Source organism: Pinus tabuliformis, chromosome 3_2, assembly GCF_031772625.1.
Source record: "Pinus tabuliformis cultivar Carrire ecotype Pingquan chromosome 3_2, CPIR1, whole genome shotgun sequence".
In the NCBI taxonomy this organism is placed as follows: Eukaryota; Viridiplantae; Streptophyta; class Pinopsida; order Pinales; family Pinaceae; genus Pinus; species Pinus tabuliformis.
Genome location: NC_142302.1, coordinates 1,002,828,167 through 1,002,849,321, shown reverse-complemented (window position 1 = coordinate 1,002,849,321; position 21,155 = coordinate 1,002,828,167). Strand labels below are relative to the sequence as shown.

The 21,155-nt window shown below is 38.6% G+C and overlaps 1 protein-coding gene across 7 annotated transcripts in view; it reads left to right on the top strand.

Annotated features, from left to right (window-relative positions):
* The window catches only part of LOC149183991 (CAAX amino terminal protease family protein), a 238,289-nt gene that overhangs the window by 65,064 nt on the left and 152,070 nt on the right, over window positions 1-21,155 (top strand). For 6 of the 7 annotated variants that reach the window (XM_089417362.1, XM_089417361.1, XM_089417359.1 and 3 more), the window contains exons 2-3: window positions 7,294-7,370; window positions 7,612-7,926. In XM_089417362.1, the coding sequence (XP_089273488.1) occupies window positions 7,294-7,370; window positions 7,612-7,926 (392 nt within the window). The remainder of the gene's footprint in view (window positions 1-7,293; window positions 7,371-7,611; window positions 7,927-21,155) is intronic. The other variant, XM_089417364.1, reaches the window with a different exon arrangement.

Here is a 21,155-nt window from a genome sequence, read left to right as displayed (position 1 = left end):
GGACGTTATCTCCGACATTGAACATATCAAAGACCTTGAGAAAGGTGACCCCATTAACCCCTTAGACATTAGTGATTTCTTGCATATTGAAGAAAGGAAGTGGGAGATCACAGACCATCATTTCGACAAAGATCTCATCTATGACATTGATGAAGGGTAATTTGTGGAAGTGGAGTTGAGGGACAAAGGGAGCAACAATGGTAGGAGGATTTGCTTCCATGATAGAGGGGGAAGTCAGGCCCTGCTTCAATGTCAGAGAGAGTAGACGTTCTGAGTCCGAGATGAAGGATCTTGGTTTGATACATCACTTCTAGGTACTAGAAGTGTGGCAGAAGCTGGGTGAAATCTTCCTTGGTCAAAGGAAGCATATTATTACGATCCTTCAGAGATTTGGGATGATGGACAACTAGTACATGTCCACTCCCATAGTAACTAATCTAAAGAAGCTAAGTGGCAGGCGGAGCAATCAGGATTGCCACAACAGGACCTATTATAGTGTCAGAGGGAGCACCTAGTCAGGGTGATTGAAAAGTAGTTGTAGCACATGTTGAGGTATGGAAATGGTATAGTTGGATATGGATTGAGATATGATGAAGTACAACTGCAGGGATATATAGATTCAGATTGCGCAGAGTGTCGAAGACAGGAAGAGCACATCAGGAAGATGATTCAACTTGGATTTTAGTATGATATCCTGGATGGGCAGGAAGTAGACATAGAGGCCGAGTATATTGTAGCTTGTTTGGCGAGTTGGAAAGCATTGTGGCTTTGGAAGCAATTCACAGGATTGTTTGATCAGGTGCAAGAGACTGTCTTGATGATAGTTAAAAGCACATGGCACACTACATTTGGGACATAGTACAAAAGGGAGTATTGAGGCTCCAATGTATTTCTATGGTCGAGCAGGTTGCTAACATACTCACAAAGCCTTTGTCCCGGGATCAAGCTTGTTTACTTTAGGGATAAGCTTGAACTGGTTGAGAATGCTTCCCCTGGATAAAGAGAGTGTTGACGTTGTAGCATCAAGGGGTGGAGATTCTCCTTAGGTCAAGGGTATTGACTAGGTCATAGGTAATGATCGGGAGCCATGTAATGTGGTTAGGGAGATTAGCCCAGTGAGCACCAAGGCTCAGAGTGCTCCCCTGGTCAGGGGTTACTTGACCATATTGGTAAAGGTTACTTGGCTAGTGGGTTGAGTGAGTGCCTCATAGCATCAGACAAGTATTTTTACCATTCAATAGCATGTAGTGACATGTGGGAATGCTAAATGGGCCCAAGGTTTCACCATTTGTCATGGGGTACCTAACATGGTTCCAAGTGACGACTTGGTGGGTTGGTGAAACAAGGACTAGTCTTGTGTCAAGGGGTGTCTTGGTTAAAGGGAGTGTTGATGTTGTAGCATCAAGGGGAGGAGATTTCCCTAGGTCAAGGGTATTGACCAAGTCATCGGTAATGACCGAGAGCCATGTAATGTGGCTAGGGAGATTGGCCCAGTGAGCATCAAAGCTCAGAGTGCTCCCCTGGTTAGGGGTTGCTTGACCATGTTGCAAAGGGTTACTTAGTTAATGGGTTGAGTGAGTGTCTCATAGCATTAGGTAAGTATTTTTACCATTCAATAGCATGTGACGACTTGTGGGAATGGTAAATGGGCCCAAGGTTTCACCATTTTTCATGGGGTACCTAACATGGTTGCAAGTGATGACTTGGTTGGTTGGTGAAATGAGGACTAGTCTTGTGTCAGGGGGTACTTGACCAACCGATGGGTAATTGGCTTGTGGGTGACTAGATCCTTTGCAAGGGAGAGAGGTGACTTGTGGGTGACTAGATCCCTTTACATGACGTTGATGAATGATGCTTTCCACGTGGTTTTGGAATAGAATATGAAGTGGATGGATGCATCAACATAGCTAGCTCATTCAACCTTTCTTGGAATGGGGATTTTTTTTTCAACAAGAGAACATCTAAAGAAGTCAAGATGAATAACTCCCTAGCTAAGAGGGAGTGTTGAATTTTGGTAGCTGCGATTAATATTCTTCAATTATAATAGCCTATAAAAATAAAAGAGAATGAAAATTTTAATTTGGATTTGTTAAATTTCTAAGGGCTAGATAGTTCTCTGTTGTAGATAATTGCTTTTTAAAACATTTTCAACATTTTCACATTACATTCACCCCATATCATCATAAGCAATTATATAGAGAGAACATTAACATTAACAATGCAGCGGAACAGTAAGGAACATTAGAAGAAAAACATACACAGTAGAGGCACTAGGATTTTTGGTCAGAGACCAGGGCAAACCCTCGAAGGGGAAAACCCAAATCAGTCTTCTTCTTATGGAGAGATCTTTCAAAGTTCAACATGAGATTCATAGTATAATTATAATGAGACACAAGTCTTTCAACATCAATCACATTAGGCCTCCTAGGGCCAACCCTTGATCATACAAGACCCTCATAAGATGGCAAGAGACAAGCCTATCAAGGAGGCATTAACAAGCACTCCACAAGACTTCTGCTAGGTCTTCTAGTGATCAACAAATGAAACCATAAAGGCTGCCTCCATATCACTGTTAGCTCAACAATCTGCCACTATCAATTATCACTGCTCCTTTAGGTCACTAAACTTTCGCCCAACACAATTTTCCCACTAGCTTCTCCTTCCTTCAAGGACACCATCACATAGGAACTTCACAATACTGCCCACTTCTGCCACATTGTTGGTCCAAAGATGACAACCTTAGGGCTTTGGAGGCTGCCGTATCATCACTGAAGATGACCTTTGCAACTCAATGTGACCACTAACAGAAAAAATTTGCCCTTTTGTCCTCTGCACTTATGGCTTGAAGCAAGCCACTATAGTCCTCCAAATAAGTTGTTCTTAGGTTGCTCCTATACTATCCAAATAGGACCTACACCCATCAGCAAGACATCAACACAGAAGTATCAACATGTTGGAAAAGTAACTAGGTTCGGTCTTCATAATTATCTTTGTACTTGTATCAAAAGCAAAAAGAAGAAAAAGAATATTATTTTTCAAGCATGGGTTTCATGCTCAAATTGTTTTGTCATCTAGGTCAAGCATGGTATTCATGCTCCTAGGGTTTAATGAGTCAAAAGAGTCTTTGTCATATGTGAAAGACCCATTTGGGCATTTTGTAACAAGAAAGAAAAAATATTTTTTAAACTAGAAAGTCAATTTTGTCGCCCACGATCAAGTCAACCCTGCCAAGGCAAGTCGACTTAGGAGAGGCCTATTTGACCCCTTGAGAAGGGTATATATTGGAAGAGACTTCGACCTATTTGGCACATTAATTCAAGCATTTGATCTTTGCACCAAGAAAGGAAGAAAGAAGTATGAAAGACAAGGAAGAAGGAGAAAACCCAAGAAATAAGAAGATCTGAATTTTTGATTGGTTTGCTCACATGTGCGAAGGATCTAGGGTTTTTGTGCGAGTTGCAGGGCAGAGGATTGCAGGTCCGAATTGCAAATTTGAAGTAGAGGATCGAGACTTCGAATTGAAGCAGAATTTGTGGAATTTGACCATCTTTGACTTGGTAAACTTTGACTTGTTTGAGGAAGGCTTTTGGAGGGCTCACATGGTGCTTGGAGGAGGTCTTGGTCTTTGGGTCTTGAAGGTCTCACTTTGATCTGATTCTATAAGAAGAGGGTTGTCCGGGTTTTCCCCAGTTGTGGGGTTTTTGCTTGGCTTGGAGCCTATATCTTGTGTTCTTCATGCATTTCATGTTTTGATAATTGCATGATGAAGAATAATAATAAAGAAGAGGCCAACAAATCTCAAAAGTAATTATCAAGTAAGGAGAATGTACAATTACCCTGATTTTCCAACATGGTATCGGAGCCAAGGTTGGTAGAAGGAGGCTGGAAGATCACAGGTTATTGGCATTATGAAAAGAAAGAAAGTCTACTACAATAAGGATCCGAACTCTGATACAAGTCTGATTGTGGGTTGATTCGAATTTCCTCTGATGTCATATAAAAGTCTCTATTCTTAAGTTTTGGGCATAACAAGTAATCCGAGCATGTGATCCAAGGTGCTTTAGTATGATAGGAATTGATACAAGTATAAATAAACAATGGGATGAATGATCCAAGTTTCTTGGCACATATGCGAAGGCCAGACAGGGGTACAAATCATCTTACAAGACATTATAATATGCGAGCCAAAGAGGGACAATATCGTGAGCCACAGATGGACTCTACTAATTAAATTATGAGAGCTATTGGAGAAACATAAGGTTTGTGGTAACTCCAAATTCAAGGTACAAAATTGAGATCTAAAGTCCTAAACAATCCGAAGTATAGACTTTATGTTCAGTGCGAAGTCCTGTACAATCCAATATGAAGATCTTGTAGTATTATCCAAAGTTTCCTATGGTAAAATAGTTCAGTCTAAGGTCAGATCCGAAGTTTCTGTGATGTAATATTTCAAATTTTGTTCCTGTGATGACAAATGAGGAGAAGTGACAAATTACAAAAGAGAGATGATGAATGGCTTATTTAAGGTTCGTATTAACACACTTTGTGGCATTCAAGGACCGTTTTTAATCTCTATACCTATGGCTCGTATATAAGATTATGGTGGTTCGCTTGCCCGAACTATAAAGATAGAGTGTACCTGTCAAGGCCTTGGTAATGTCACAATACTAGCTATGATGATACTATCATCATTGATCCTTTTCAATCCTAATCCCTTCTTATGTGAATATTCCAAATTGAGATAGATCTGTTGAGTCATTATGAATACCTTTGTAGTTAAGAGGGAGTGTTGGAAAAGAACTAGGTTCGGTATTCATAATTTTATCTTTGTACTTGTATCAAAATAAAAAAGAAGAAATGAATATTATTTTTCAAGCATGGGTTTCATGTTCAAATTGTTTTTTCATCTAGGTCAAGCATGTTATTCATGCTTTGAGGGTTTAATGAGTTAAAAGAGTCTTTGTCATATGTAAAAGACCCATTTGGGCATTTTGTAACAAGAAAGAAAAAATATTTTTTAAACTAGTAAGTAAATTTGGTCTCCTAAGACCAAGTCAGCCCTGCCAGAGAAAGTTGGCCTAGGAGAGGCCTATTTGACCCCTGGAGAAGGGTATATATTGGAAGAGACTTCGACCTATTTGGCACATTCATTCAAGCATTCGATCTATGCACCAAGAAAGGAAGAAAGAAGAGTGAAAGCCAAGGAAGAAGGAGAAAAACCAAGAAAGAAGAAGATCCAAAATTTTGACTGGTTTGCTCACACGTACAAAAGATGTAGGGTTTGTGTGTGAGTTGCAGGGCTGAGGATTGCATGTCCGAATTGCAGACCTGAAGTAGAGATCCGAGACTTTGACTTGGAGCAGAATTTGTGGAGTTTGATCATCTTTGACTTGGTAAACTTTGACTTGTTTGAGGAAGGCTTTTGGAGGGCTGACTTGGTGCTTGGAGGAGGTCTTGGTCTTTGGGTCTTGAAGGTCTCACTTTGATCTGATTCTATAAGAAGAGGATAGTTAAGGTTTTCTCTAATTGTGGGGTTTTTCCATGGCTTGGAGCCTATATCTCGTGTTCTGTGTTCTTGTAATCTTCATGCATTTTATGTTTTGATAATTGCTTGAAGAATAAATAATTAAGTAATAAGAGGCCAACAAATCTCACAAGTAATTATCAAGTAAGGAGAATCTACAATTGCCCTGGTTTTCCAACACAACATATTGCTGTTCTAGACTTCTTTTTTGTCCTTAACTTCTTCACGACTTGTGCATATACATGATATTTTCAGTCCTCTGATTATGGCTTCCTGTGACCCACATCAACCCTAAATTTGCAGCCCAATATTCTCACAAATCCTGTGCAATTCACTTCCTGCCCTTATCTCCTGCACTGTCTTACTAGGTATCTCAACCCCTAATCACAGTTCTGCTCCAAGGTGGAATGACCTCAGATCTGCTCCTGTTTAGGGCTCGGCCCTCCTGCAACATACACAAAAATTCTCAGCCAGATATACAGAGAATTACTTCACCAAAATGAGCACTGAACTACCCTCCAAACTTGCACAGGAATTTGCCTTCAAGCCTTGAAAAACATCTGCCTTCTTATCCTAGCCCAGTCACAAGAAAATACAACAAATACTCCTCTCCACTTCGGCTAGTGCACTCAAGGCTGTGGCTACCACAAGTATCCTTCTCCTTTGATGCTTGCACTTGGATGTCTTTTAAATAGGGTGAAAGGGTGCCACCAATAGTGGAGCTGACCTAAACTTGTGTCATAATAATAACATTATTTTCTACAGTAATATGGAGCCGACTTGAGTAAATTATTTTCTCATCTATTTATTTGCCACATAATAACTTGAGACGACTTGAGGATTTGCCCAACAATAATAATAGGGTGTCAAGCTGACATGCACAGGTTGATATAATAATTTCCATTTAATTTCTTCTTGGGGCACAGTGGATTCCCTTTGGGGAAACTGAATTTCTCTTGGGAAAATTCATCCTGAAGCTGCCCAAATTTCAACAGGATTCAAGTCAGCCTTGAAAAGAAAATTAATTGGAGGGAAAATTAAATTTAATTTTCATGTAGGCTCCAAAAGTATAAGTCGGCCTAGTCAAAAGACACATCACTTGCGCAACCCTTCAATCACTATATATTTCCATTTGACCTCATCACTTGGAGCAATTCGGATCACCCACAAGATCATCTGATTTCTGTTCACATGTGCGAAGGAGAGAGTAAAGAAGGCTGAAATTTGACCAGTGTTGACCAAGACTTTCTGGGGATTTTGACCACAGTTGACTAGGGTTTCTAAGGCAGTTGCAGGAGGCCGAAATTTGGCCTGTTTGACCAGGTTGCAGCTGGTCAAAAATGTGGTCTATTTGACCAGGTTTGACTCATTGGATATTGTGGCAGTTGACCTAGTTTGACTGGAAAAATCAGATTGTATCTCTTGTTGAATTGGACAATTTCTCTGAGAAAAGGTTGCTGAGTTTTTGCCTAGTTATGATTTTCCCAGGGTAAAATTTTGTGTCTTGTATTTGGCTGTCTCTTCATGATCCTACTGTCATTATTGTTTTACTGTTGAGATTTTCTATGTTTTATTGCTTAATGATGTATGTGACTTCAATTAATGAAGAAATTATTGGAAGTAATTATCAGATTAGAAGATCCTGAAAAATCAACAAGGCTGTTCTTTTCTTTTCTCAAATGTTTTACCTTCTCACAGCTTGATCCCAAGTAATTTGAATTTTGAAAAGAAGACTTGTTTTAATGGAAGTTATTATTGCTGTGGAACAGGTTCTGGTGTAACTCAGACTGTAAATGCTATTGGCCTACATGAAACGAGGAAATGTAATCATAATGCACATATTAAGGTAAATCATGAGATCAATCTGTATAATATTCCTACATGATGTATGCTGTTGTTTTATTGTTCTTACTGAAATGCTGTTCTCAATATTCTTGTGGTCCAGGTATTATAAAATGAGGAAGCTAAGGACATACATGCAAGCTTCTATTGTATTCTCAAAACAAATTTTCTTGCATTTTGCAACTTCTGTGATAATCATTTTATTTGTTGATAAAACTGGACCTTCTTCTGAATCAATGTCTTAGGTGGTTGGAGCTTTTATTGTATCTTCATCCAAGAATAAATCTGCGAAGAAGACAAGAAAAGAGGATCAGAAACCAAAAACTTCCTATTTGAGAACAAACAATGTAAGCAGAAAGGAAAAAGAAATAGATTCACTTAACAAATCAGCAAATTTGGATTCCAGAGACAAGCTTCTCATGGTTGATAAGAGTGGATCATCATATGCAGAGGTTATAGCTAAGAAAGATTCTCCACAAGGACCTGGGAGAGATGCTGTATTGAGAGCTTGTGTAGTGACATCTGGAATTTTTGCTGCCATTGCTCTAACTATTCGACAGGTATCTCTGCCCCACTTATAGATGATGAAGAGATACTGTTTATGAACTATGGAAGGCATTAATAGATATATGAAACTTTGCTATGCCATATGTAAGTGAACATGAATCTCTTTGTAATATACCTCTTGGGGAAATTACCCTTAGGGAGCAATTCTGAGCTAGGATTTTCAATAAACCATGAAAGAATTGCATTTTGTAACAGCAGTGCAATATTTCGCCAATCTATAAACAACAATGACCTTTTATTAAAAGTACACATAGTATAATAAGATACTCAAACAACCATTGGTTTTTCAGCAACTACTGTAAATGAGGGCTAATTTGACCAGTAAACAGCAGACCTATTATGCAGCACAAGATTCGGAGATCCCCAGTAGGGCTAACAATACAAACTGGTTTCTATGCTTATAATGGAAACTATTCCCGGTTCTGTTACTCAACGATGGGTCATTTTACCACACGATCTAGCAGAGGTCCTAGAAGGGGTTCATAAGGGACTACTACTAGACCAAGTGACAACAATGGGACAAGGACCTACTGTCACCTCAGTGAATGTCCCCTGCTCTTTATGGACTTTCATCAATGGGAGGAGTCACGATATGAAAGAAATCACTAGAAAGATAAGGTCAATAACAATGTACAATGTGATTTCCAAAGCCCATTCAAAGGGGAGGTTCAGATGATGGCTTGCTTGCTTCAAAAGCAAGAGAAGGGCTCTCCAAGAAAGGCTTATGGTAGGAGGCCTAGACCTAAATGAAAGGGTATTCAATAGAAGATATATGCCTAGATCAAGGATTCCTAAGAAAAAGGAAAGGACCCCTCTTAGGGTTTTGCGAGATAGAGATCACAATGTTTGGGACCACAAGAGAGACCTAAGGGGTACCCAAACTAGGCTTAGGGTTTGAAAGATCAAGATGCCCTAAGTCAAGCAAAGGTAAGATAGGTCAATGAATGGTTAACTTCCAATGAGTTTTCAAGTAGAGTTGACCTACAGGAAGTCACTAAGCAAAGAAACCTAGGGCTAGAAATGATATTGGAGCTAGGGCTTGGGGTTTCTCCAAATCTAGCCACGGGAATTCGTTCAAACTTGGAGGACACCTGGAGGAGACCTCAACGCAGTAGTAGACCATCTCATTCTTAAATGGACCCTAATGCATTTCGCACTAGGACGTAGGAGACTTCTAGGGTGAGGGCAGAAAAAAAGGAAAAATGTTAAGGAAAGGTTTGAGGTTGATCACCAAGGATTCCAGACCTTACAATTGGGAAGAATGGAGTCTAGAATTATTTTGATCTTAAAATTTTGCTCTATTAAGGAGACCTCAGCAACTTCGCTAGCCCTAATGAGGCAACAACACAACTACTATAGGTATTTATACTTCATTATTAATGATTGATGGAGTTTCAAGGCAATGCAATGTGCAATTAAACCTCTAGGAACATTCATTCACTTTATCTTAACATGTAATGTATGCAATACTTCAAATCCCAGTGTTTCCAAGAATTTACATTTCAATTAGGACACAATAAGACTTGACAAGGCATTCCATACATTAACCATGTAACATAGTAAAGAAAATAACATGAAAAATAACACTTACAAGAGAAAGCGAATATATCCATCCATCAAGACATCAAAGAGAAGCTCCAAAATAAGATAGCGAAGTTTCCAAACATCAAAATGCATCTAAAACATCCAATTCGTCCTTCAATTGCAGGTTCGAATTCTTTTACAAGAGAGAATCCAAATCCAAGTGATGATGATTTACAAATGAGAATCATTTCCAATTTATATGAGCCTCTAACGATTCGAATTGGTTAAATTAGCCTAATGAGCCCCTAAAAATGACTCTATTGTCCAAAATAACAATCTAATTGGTGACAAGCCCACCAAATAGCTCAAAAGTACTCAACAAGCCTTCCTAATGAGGCCGAAATGATAGAAAAATAGTGCAATAGGGCTATTGGAAGGCCTAAATAAGTGTTTCATGTGCCAAATCGAAGAGGAGGGTTCTCATGATGATGACCAAGGTGGTGGCCCCTTGGTTTCCAAGCAAAGCATCTGTGGTGCTCTCAAGTGGCTGTGGGGCACAATGAATGGTCTCATGGGTCTCCAACTGGATCAAACATGTCGATACTCCATCCATGAGGGATATAGTGATGATACATGCCCTCCCAATTCTCCCTAGGTGAGACAAAACCCCCTCTAGGCGCTGGATCAAATGCCAAGTGTCTAGTGTAAGTATGTAGCCGACTAGGCAATGTGGTCCAAGTGCATCATCATCTCTACATGAGTGGGGAACAAACAAGCCAAATGTGGTGCTGAAGAATCCCATGGTGTGGCAATCATTGTTCTGCTGTGGAGGAAGCCCATGGCTCTCAACGCTCACCATCATGACCCTCTAGAGGGCTTGGATTCCATATAGGGAGGCCAAACCCAAGGTGAAAATCCACCTGCAATCCTGTGTAAGATCCAATGCGTCTCCTCACCTTCCAGTACAACAATTCATTAGAACAATTGAGTAAATAAGCTGACAAATCAAGAGCCCAAGTGGACACTTCATAGTGGCATGCCCTTCCAAATGGGCCTTAGAATGTACAAGTGTCCATAGGCTCAAGAAGGAGGTTAATAAAGGACCCTATTAGGTGGTTTCAACCTCTCAGGGAGTGACCGATCCATCGTACATCCGTCAAATGGCAGGTGTCATGTGAAATAATAGTGGAACAGAGTGGGGTAGTAGGGGAAGGCTCCAAGTCACATGCCATGGTACAAGGGTAGCTAAAATGAGGGAAGCCCACACATGGGTATATAGATGTAGGAGGGAGAAATCGTGGTACATGAGTTACCCTAACCTTTGCTTTTCCACCCTTCTTCATATGCCTTTTGCCTTTTATTGATTTTTCTTTCTTTTAACTGCTCGAGGCTCCAGGGAATGAGAGCATGATGTGTGTGATATAGCAATGATTACCCCCTTAAGGTTGGGCAGTTCATCGCTCACTAGGGTTTGGGACAATCATGTGTTCCTTAATGATGCAGGGGGCTCACATAGGGGCCTTAGGAACTAGGGTGGTGGCCATAATGATAAGGGGTAGAGCTAATGTCTGGCTTTTGCCCATGTGCTAAATTTGTATGTCCTGACCATCGTTTGCATTTTATGGTACATTTCCTGTTGTAAGTGGCCAAATTGTGCTTTTATCTTTCTTTTTAGCTTCATCAAACTTCGGGGCATCATTCCAGGTCTGACCCAAAGTGTATATTATTGAGAAATCAATAGGGCTACTATTGAGGTGATTTCTTTTAGACTTTATAATTGTTTGTGATATTCTTTTACTTTTCTTATTATTAGTTTCTTCTTCTCTTGTTATTATGTTGTTCTTATCATCAAACAACTACCAAAACATGAAGATCAATAGTACACAAGGACACAAAATATAGGCCGCTAGCTAGGGCCAAAACCTCTCCTAGAGAGGAAAACCCACAAAAATCTCTTCTCTTCTTATAGATGCTTCAAATGATGAATTCCAAGACCTCTAGACCAAGACCAAGATCCTTCCAAGACCAAGTCAAACCTTCTGGAGGATGTGCTTCTTCTTACCAAGTCAAACCATGTCAAATCTCTTCCAAATGCAAAAATTTGACGCCCAACTTTAGAGTTTTAGCTCCTACTACAGGTTTGAAATTTGCGGTCCCTTGCAATAGTTACAATTTTGCACGTGTGGGAGATTTAGGGCTTCCAAGACTTCCTCCTCTTTCACTTGGGCTGCTTCCTCTCTAGGGCTTGTAGGTGACAAAATCAACCTCTCTTTGACCAATTTCGATCCTCCTTTTGTAATTTGAAAACCTCGACCTTGCTGCTGCAGAAACCCTAGCCTTTCCTTCACATGTGTGTGAGAGAGTGTAAACTTCAAAAATTTTGGCTTTTTTCTTCCTTTTTCGTCCTTTTCTTGTCTTCTTCGTCCTTGTTCTTGCTTCCTTGATGAGTGAGTGATGAATGCTCCAAATGAGGTCAAATGGTCTTCTATGTATAGCCCTTCTAGGAGTACGAATTGCCCTAATTAGGCCGACTTCCCCACTGGCAGGCCGACTTGTTCTTGGAGGGGTAATTTAACACTTTTTGACTCAAAATAAATCTTTTGTCTTGTTACAAGATGCCCAATGGGGTCTTCTTCATATGACAATGATTCTATTGACTTCTTGACCTTATGGAAAACCCTAGAAGCACTCAATGGGTGCTTGACCTAAAATAAATTGATCTTGAGCATGAAACCCATGCTACAAAAATAAATAGTAATAATTTTCGTTTCCTTTTACAATATACAAGAATCAAGAGTACATTACATATTTATGAAGACTGAACCTAGTTAAAAATTTCAACATGGGCAAGGGGAGGGGGAGGCCAACTCCTTGTGGGCCCAATGGAAAAATGTGGACCTGGATGGGAAAAGAGTGAAAAGGGGTCATAATGGGTGAAGGGGAGTGATGTATATGATGCTAGGAAGCGGGACCACACAACCAAAATCGGGGTTTCCCATGTAGTGCCACTCCCAATGCTAGTAGCTAATAAAGGGAATCCCACAGGACTAGGATACAAGACTAACCACCGAGTTGGACAAGGGGACAAGAGTACAAACCAAGCCCATTCTTTCTGTCGAATCCCTTCATTAACCAATGTCTAGATGTGTCCATGATAATTAAGCAAAAGTACCCAATTACATAATGAAAAGCCATACCTTCAGGTTTGGGAGGCCCACCTTCAGACATAAGATCATAACAGATGGAAAAGGGCACATAATGGCTGGCTCAAGTGGCAGAGAATGGTTGCACATTGAGCTATCTGGTCGCTGCAAAGGGCTGCTGGTTGTCGGCTGAAGACAAATCCAGGAGAAAAATTTCTCCTATAGGGGTCACCCACTAGTGGTGGGTAACAAGTCACACAAACTTTCCTGGCCTTAGATCAACTGATACTACATTAGATTTGCTGTTGGACCTAATTTCACTACTTTCGTACCTCTGTAATGCCTTCACTACCCTAGCTTTAGTCAGCCACACCCTAAGTTACTTGGTTCAAATTTGTGTTTGAATTCGACAACTTTCAAATTCGAAAAAGATTCGACAATAAAAAACCAGATGATAAAATTCGACTTGAAGTTCGAGAAGTTATCTATATATCTATATATATATATATATATATAGTTTTAGGTTATATTTTTATTATATAACATAACATTCATAATGTAATAAGAATATTAAATAATTGTAATGTTAATTAATATTAATTCATTTTTTTTTTACGTGTGGTTCACGGACACCCGCGGTGACTGGGTGGCCGCTACGTCCACAGAAATATTTGATCTTGATCAAGAGTATCAAGCCCTGCGGCCAATAGCCTAACCCTAAGGGCTTCGGGAAGAATTGATCTTGTGACCTCCCGAATGGCGAGGCATTTATTTGACCAGCTGAGCTAGCCCTTGGGGCCTATTATAATTCAAATTATTAACCTTTATAACTTAATTTTATAAATATATTAAAATTTATATATTATTATATATTAATGAATACATAAATTATATAAATTTAAATTACTATTATATAAAATTTTAAATTATTGTGTGTAATTTGTTTATATATAACTATATTAAAATTTACATATTATTATATAGTTATTGCGATAAATAAGTTATATTAATTTAAATTATGATTATTAAAAACCTTTTAAGTTATGTGTGTGTGTGCGCGCGCTTTGATTTGAACTACACAAAACAAAGGTTTCAAGAATTGATATCCCTATTTAAAAAAAATGACTAAACCCTTGTTAAACTCATTAGAATATTAATTTCAGGTTTGTATTTGTGTTCAATGTGAATTTTGCCGGCGAATTTAAACGAACAAATTTTAAATAGGATTAAACGCTCATTGAATCCATTTGAATATTATTTTTTGGTTCACATTTGTGTTTAATTTAAAATTTTCCAATGATTTTTTTTTTGGTAAGTTTGACATTGGTGAGGCTACATCATGTTCATGTCCAAGAATAACACCCAAATAGGGTAGGGAATTGAACCGGTGACTTAACATCTAAGAGTGCCTTAACAACGTACCCAATCACTGCCTATCCAAGGCCTCATGGACAATTTTTCAATGTTCCACCAAGACTCCAGTGCAGGGAGACGCGGGTGCAGGGAGACGCACAGGGGGGGAAGTGTGGGAGTACCCTCAAATTTTAGGGAAATTTCGGGGGTGCGGGGAGTCGTAGAGGTATATATATATATTATATAATTCAAGTTCATATTCATTGTTCACTGTTCAATAATGAAAGCATAAAAATATTAAATAGACAATTGAAATTTGAATCATTGATCCATCCTCATCATTCATTTTGATACATACATCATTCATATGACATACGCAAGTGACAAAACTCATTATTGAATTAATTATTATTCATACATACCATGAGATTCGAAAAACAAAAATAAAAATCAATAATAAAATATTCAAATGACAAATACATTGATCGATATCATTCATCATTCAGTGGTTCATCATTCTACAACAATGACTCGGCTCATCGTCCCTCAGCTCAGCGTCTCAACGTTCAGGCAAACAGCGGGCTGGAGCAATGCAAGGTGACTGGCTCAGAGTCTTGGCTCAACAACGGCGGCAGGGAGGTTGGATGGGCGTGTTCACTGTTCACGCTTTCAACTGTGCGTGGAAATGGTATTTCAGCACTGCCTGGAAATGCCTCTGCGTGGAAATGGAAATGACTTTGGGTTGAAATGAAATGAGCTTTTAACTTCAAGTTCTGCCTTTCATGACTTTTAGGTTTAGGCTTTTAAGTTTTAGTTATTTAGTTTTAATTTTAATTTTTTTGTGGACTTTTAAGTTTTAGTTATTTAGTTTTAATTTTAGTTTTAAAAAAAAATTAATGGTTTTGATTTTTGAATTTTTGATTTTGAATTTTTAATTTTTAAGTCAAATTAGACAAATTTAAAGGGGGACGCCCAGGCGCACCCTTTTTGGGGAGTCTAGACTCCCACACTGAAGGGGGACGCCCAGAAGCACCCTTTTTGGGGAGTCTAGACTCCCACACTGGGGAAACGCACCCCCTTGCGTCTCCCTGAGACTCCCCAAAAAGGGTGCGTGGGGAAACACACCCCCAAGAGACTCCCAGTCCCGGGTGCGTGGGGTGCGAGGGGTGCGCACACCCGACCCTTGGTGTAAGGCCTTCGAGTTGCGGGTGCGACGGGCGCCGACGAGTCATCGTGCACGAAGGCGCGGGTGGGCGCGCACGAAACGACAATGCGACGGGCTGCGGACATAATGCGACGATTGGTGCGACAAAAGGGCGAGACACTTATGCGACTAAGTGTTGAAACGACATAATATATATATGCGATGGATAAGACTTGAGGCCGACTTGTGTACAAGTCTTATGGGCGCATGATAGTGGTTTTGGGGGTCGGCCAAGGGGCTGCACACCCCATGTAAACCCACGCTAAGTTGTGTATATATGTGTGAGCCTTGAGGCTCATTTCAACATCGAACTCTCATCACTCTCTACGCATAAGAGGAAGGGGTAAAAGAAGAATTGCGCAGATTTAGATAGGAGCTGCGCATAGCTCATGCGCACTATCTAAGGTGCAGTTTGGACTTGTCTTGTGTCGGTTGAGGTGTGGGCAAGTGTGCCCGGGGTTCGGTGTATGTGCAGATTTGTGCAGGACTTGGTGAAGAGGATTTAAGTGGCTCGGGTGAGCACTACTCTTTGTGCAAGGGTGCACATGTATTGTAAAAGGCAGGGTTGCCTCTCTGTTGTAATATTTGGCTAAGTGTAGACTTGGTTTGGCAAGGCACACTTGTACATTGTAAAACTGATATTCTTAATATATTGTCGGGCAGACTCACATTACGGGGAGTTGCCCCTCCCCTTTATACTTGTTGCAATTGTTGTTGTTCTTGGTATAATTGCATGATGATAATGAATGAGTATGGGCTTCATTAAGTATAAAGGATAATTGCATTTTACTTGGTTGCGAAACACAAGCTAAGTATGTTAATGTGAAAGTAGGCGTAGTCCACGAATGTTAGTATTGGTGAAAAGAAAGCGTTCGGTGGTGCCACACCTTGCTACAAGCGGTTGAAAGACTACCGCAGGTGTAGGGGCGTGACACTGGGGGACGCGTCCCCGTGGAACACTGCAATTTTTCCAACAAATTTAAATGAACAAATTCGATTTAGTTTTAGTTTCGGCACATTTCGAATTTCATCGTTAAAATTTGTCAATCCTAGTGACTTAGGCCACACCCTTTAAACCCTGAGAGTGGCCCCCTTAGGCCACCCACTGCCATGAATTCAACCTTATGTTGTCACAGGATACTAAAACTAGCCCTTCTACTATCTCAGACCAGTCGGTCCCCTTCGTTGCCACAGATATCTCAGATCCCCCCTTTCTAGACCTCGCTACCCTTGAGTGATGAGTCCCAACATTTTTACTACCTGAGAAAGGTGGCCCGCTGTCTCATAAGGATTTGATTCCAACTCTCTCTGTCACAGAATTAAAATACCAGCGTGCACTTGCCTCAGAAAAATAGTTTGCTGCCATAGAAAAAGATGATCCTCTAGCCAAAATTTGGTCCTGTAGTAAGAAAGATAGGAGGATTGGCTAGGGTTGAATATTTCACTACCGAAACCAATAAGAAAAAGGGGCCTTAAAACCTTCCAAGAGCCTTATCCCAAAATCAGAACGAATAACAATCCATGATGATCATAATGAATATCCTCTCTCCCTTTTATGGATTCTCTCTCTTTGGGGCTTGTTGACCACTACGTGTCAACTACCCATAGTAGTACATCCCATTTTTTCGCAAAAGGGATAGCACCTGATCAACGTGTTGGTGCCATTCGATTGTCATCATCAGCCTGATCATATTATGTTGTAAACTCAGTCTCCATGTGTAAATTGTAAATAATCTTAGCAGATCTGTATCATGTATGTAATTGCCTAGGTAAACTTAATTTTCTAGTGATAATCTACATTCCGGAAGGTTTTTTGTCTCACCGATCCATGATTGGTAGAGTTTTTCTTCAGCCTAACCCCAAAGCCGGAATGGATTTTGTCCTTAGAATCTTAGGGGAGTCCTAGTGTGCTAAATCGAGTCCATGTAAAAGTGATTTGGGAAAAATCCTAACTATTTGGTTAGGATATTTTATTACAAATTGCTTGATCTGATAGATTATGTTTGTGTCGCAGAACTAGGTAGTCTATGAGGGTCTATGTCAAATGGGTTTTTCCCCTTGAGATGTGGAAATGTAAAATTCATGATGTAAAATGTCTTGGGGGTTAGAAAAATAATTAAACCCCTCACAAGTCTTAGGTCCTAGGTAATTTTTTCCAAAGGCTAAGTTCGAGGGTCCAATAACAATAAAATAAAAATAAAAAATAATTAAAATAATTATAAAATAAAAAAAAAATAAAAAAATAAAATAAAATAATAAAATAACAATAAGAGAAAGTTTTGAGGAAATAAATGCAAGATTTTAATTTTTTAATATATTAAAATGCATTTAAAAATTCGACGGATAAGATCAAAAGAAATTTTAATCATCATCGACGGTCGAGATCACTTTGACAAGGATCACTCGAACTAGCTGTTGGGAAATTTATCTTTAAATAGGGGGTCAGTTCTCATTTGAAATGATTCGATCTATGAGTCTTGTGCTAAAGAAAGCTCTCTTGTAGTTATTTTTCATGTGCAATAAAGAAAGACTTTGGGGTTGAAATCTCGCTGGTGTTACTCTTCTAGAAATGTTGTAAGATGTTTTATTTCTGTGCATGATTTTTAATTTCAGCCATTGATGATAGCTTTATGAAGAGTGATTTTAAACACAGGTATCTTGTTTAATCGCTAGGGTTTGAATGGTAGTTAAATCTCTGGATATGATGGCAGGTATCTCCATTAGATCTGGATTTTAGTATCGTTTTCTCCCTCTTTGTTAATGGTTGAAGTAAGCTGTGCAGGAAAATCTTGATTTTGAACTTTAACGGGCGTTTGGGGAAGTTCTCGGCTGAACCAACCAACTCCTGAGAAAGCATTTTCTAAAGAGCCCAGCCAGTTTTGATCCCGGGCTTATCATTTGAATTTTTCTTGTGAATGCATGAAGGGTTTTCTGAAGCATCTCATGTTAAATTTAAAATTTTGAAAATTTTTCTGTGGCATACTGACAAATCTGGCTATTTAGAGCCTTTAAACTGTGAATATAGTAATTATTTAGTTAGCTTTCATGGTTTAAGCTTAGGGTTAATTCCTTTTCATATTTTTTTTGACTAGGCATAATGCTGCATATAGTTCGATTTAGTGTCATCTTTATTTTTTTTGTTTTATTTTGATCAGTAAAATTTTAAGTTAGACCTTTATCTAATTTAGATTTAGATTAGTTTAAGATTTTGATTTTATTAAGCTAGGTTTTAGTTTTAGATTTATTTGATTTTAGTTTTGTTCTATTTAAATTTTAGATTTAGAACTTTATACATAAAAATAATAAAAAATATAAAAATATAAAAGTCCTAAAAAAATCATAAAAGTTAATCTTAGGATTCTTTGATTTATTTTTGTTTAGATTTTCTCTATAAAAAAAAAGTCCTATTTTTTTATTAAATTAAAAATCTAAAAATTTATAAAAAAATAATATATTTAAAAATAAATTTTTTTTTTGAAAGAAAAGTTTTTCATGGTATTTGAGCTAAATGTGCTTAGATTTGATTTGAAGATTAGGTTTATGAACTGGTTAGCATTTTGTGGTCATTCAAAGTATTCTATCTTTTGAAAATTTAATTGCTGGAGCTTTGTTAAGTTATTAAAATTGATCATGGTTGCTTGAATGTTTTAATGCTCATCATATGCTAGACATTTCCGTAAATATTTTCAAGCAATTGTTGAAAGATTTGTTCGTATTTATATTTCCCAAGCAGTGAATCAATTATTCGATTTTCACTTCATCTAGCAAAAGCACTGGTTTGAAGCATTTAAAGATCTAATCAAGTTTTAAAATCAATCAAGTGCTTGTTTCCCTCGCTGTGTCTCCCAAGCCAGCTGATTACCAGTTGGTCTTCTTTTATCCCATAGGGTCTACCCCCCTTAGCCTAGGGAGATGGCTTAAACGGAGAGATCGGGGATTAGGGTGACAACCCCCGGTCTGAGCGTTGTAGCGGTGCCTAGACACTCTGCGCGACAACAATTTTTTGGCTCCGTTGTCGGGGATAGAGTTTTCTCTGTCCTTGGTTTATTCGACATTCATCATTCATCTTTCATCTTTCTCATGTCTCATTTGAGCCAGCAAAGTCAACATTTTTTGGCACATCTCATCTTTTCCGCCATTCATTAGCCTGTCAAACGGCCAACATTTCTTGGCGTCATTTGATCTTTTCATTGCCCTATCTTTCGTCATCTCGTTAATCGTTTCATCTGTACCTTTAGCACCTGGATTTCTCAGTCCGTTTCTTGTTTGGGTGGCGAATTCATTTCTTTTCATTTATTTTTCCCAGACAAGAAGCCTCCCTCATATCTAATTGTTTGTTGCTTTTTGGATGCTAGAGTTAGATTCATTTTCAAGTGGCAACTCCAGTTCTTTCATCTCTTGATTTTCTTGAGCAGAGTTCTCTCTCTATCATCCATTTGGTCCGTCATTATTCATCATGGATTATTCGTTTACCCCGTGTCATTTTATTGATGTTCTCCATGATATTCCAGAAGTGGCCATTTCTAAATTGTCTTTGTTCTCAGTTGGTGATTTAATCGTTGTTAGAAAGCATTTATGGAGTTTTACTGGTATAATGTTCATATATTGTAGATCTCAGTATGATCATGAAGATGTCAAAATGCGTCTATTTGTCTTTTCTTTAGAGGGTGATGCTTTGAATTGGTTTAATAATTATCCTGAAGACTTTTTCACTTCTTTACAAGACATTGTCAATGCTTTTAAAGATAGATATGGTTATCAAGATAGCTCGCCTTGTGCCCCTAAAATTGTGCAACAGAATGAAAGTAATCTTGTGAAGAGTCCAACTGTCAATAAAAGATTTCAAGACAATTCATCATATCAGAATGTGCCATCCACCTATACCGTTGCAGATCAAATCCATGATAGTGGGAAAGCAGGGACAAATTGTAAAATCAGTGTCGACAATGAAAGGGAAATCAGAAGCAAATTATAGAACTAATGCGGCTGGTAAAAAATATGGAGATCAATCAAGAAAAATTTGTAACTGATTACGCCAATGATATGAGAACTTTATGCAACCACCTGGAAAAATGTGATAAGGAGATGGAAATCATGAAAATTAAACACTCTGATCATGTAACCGACATGCAAAGTCAACATGCTAAGGAAATTGAGACCATGAAAGCTAATCATGACGGGGAAATTAATTTTATGCAAAGCAAGTTATCAGGCTTCGAGGAAAAGATGAAGATCATGGAATTCAATCATTCAAATCAAGTGACTGCCATGGAATTAAGTTATCAAGAAGAAGTAAGTTTGATTCAGAACAAATTGTTAACTATGGATGAAGAAATGACCATCATGAGATTCGATTATAATAATCAGTTAGCTACCATGCAAGCAAATCATAAGAAAGAGATAAACTATATGCAAAACTGTTTCGTGGGCATGAAAGCAAAAAATGATAAAATTATAAAAGACATGGAAGTTGGTCAAATACCTCTTCAAAATAGATTATTGGCCATAGAAGAAAAGCAGGTACCACGTGTCATAAATACAGATGGAATACATATCATCAAAAACAGATTAAAAGTAATGGAAGTTAATCATTCTAATCAGATGTCCATTATTCAGAATCAAATAAAGGCTATGCAAGCTAATCATGTTACTCTGCAAGAAAGATTTGTGAAAACTGAATTCAATCAAGTGATGTTAATAGTAAGACATGCCAGAGAAATGGGTTCATTACATAAAAGGCCGGAAGAGAGGAAATCACAGGTCCCGTCTTGTTGTGAATATACCGAGAAAGAGGCTAACTCCATTAACGAAGATTTAACTAAGAATGACATGACCGAAGAAGAAATAAAAAAGGGTCAAGTTATAACTCATGATACCTGTGCGACTGATACATCATCCTTGACAGAGCAGATGCAGAATGAAGAAAGACATGTCATGCATATCTTACATACTTCATCTGAGAGTTTCGAAGCAAAATGTTCCACATCATCAGTGATAC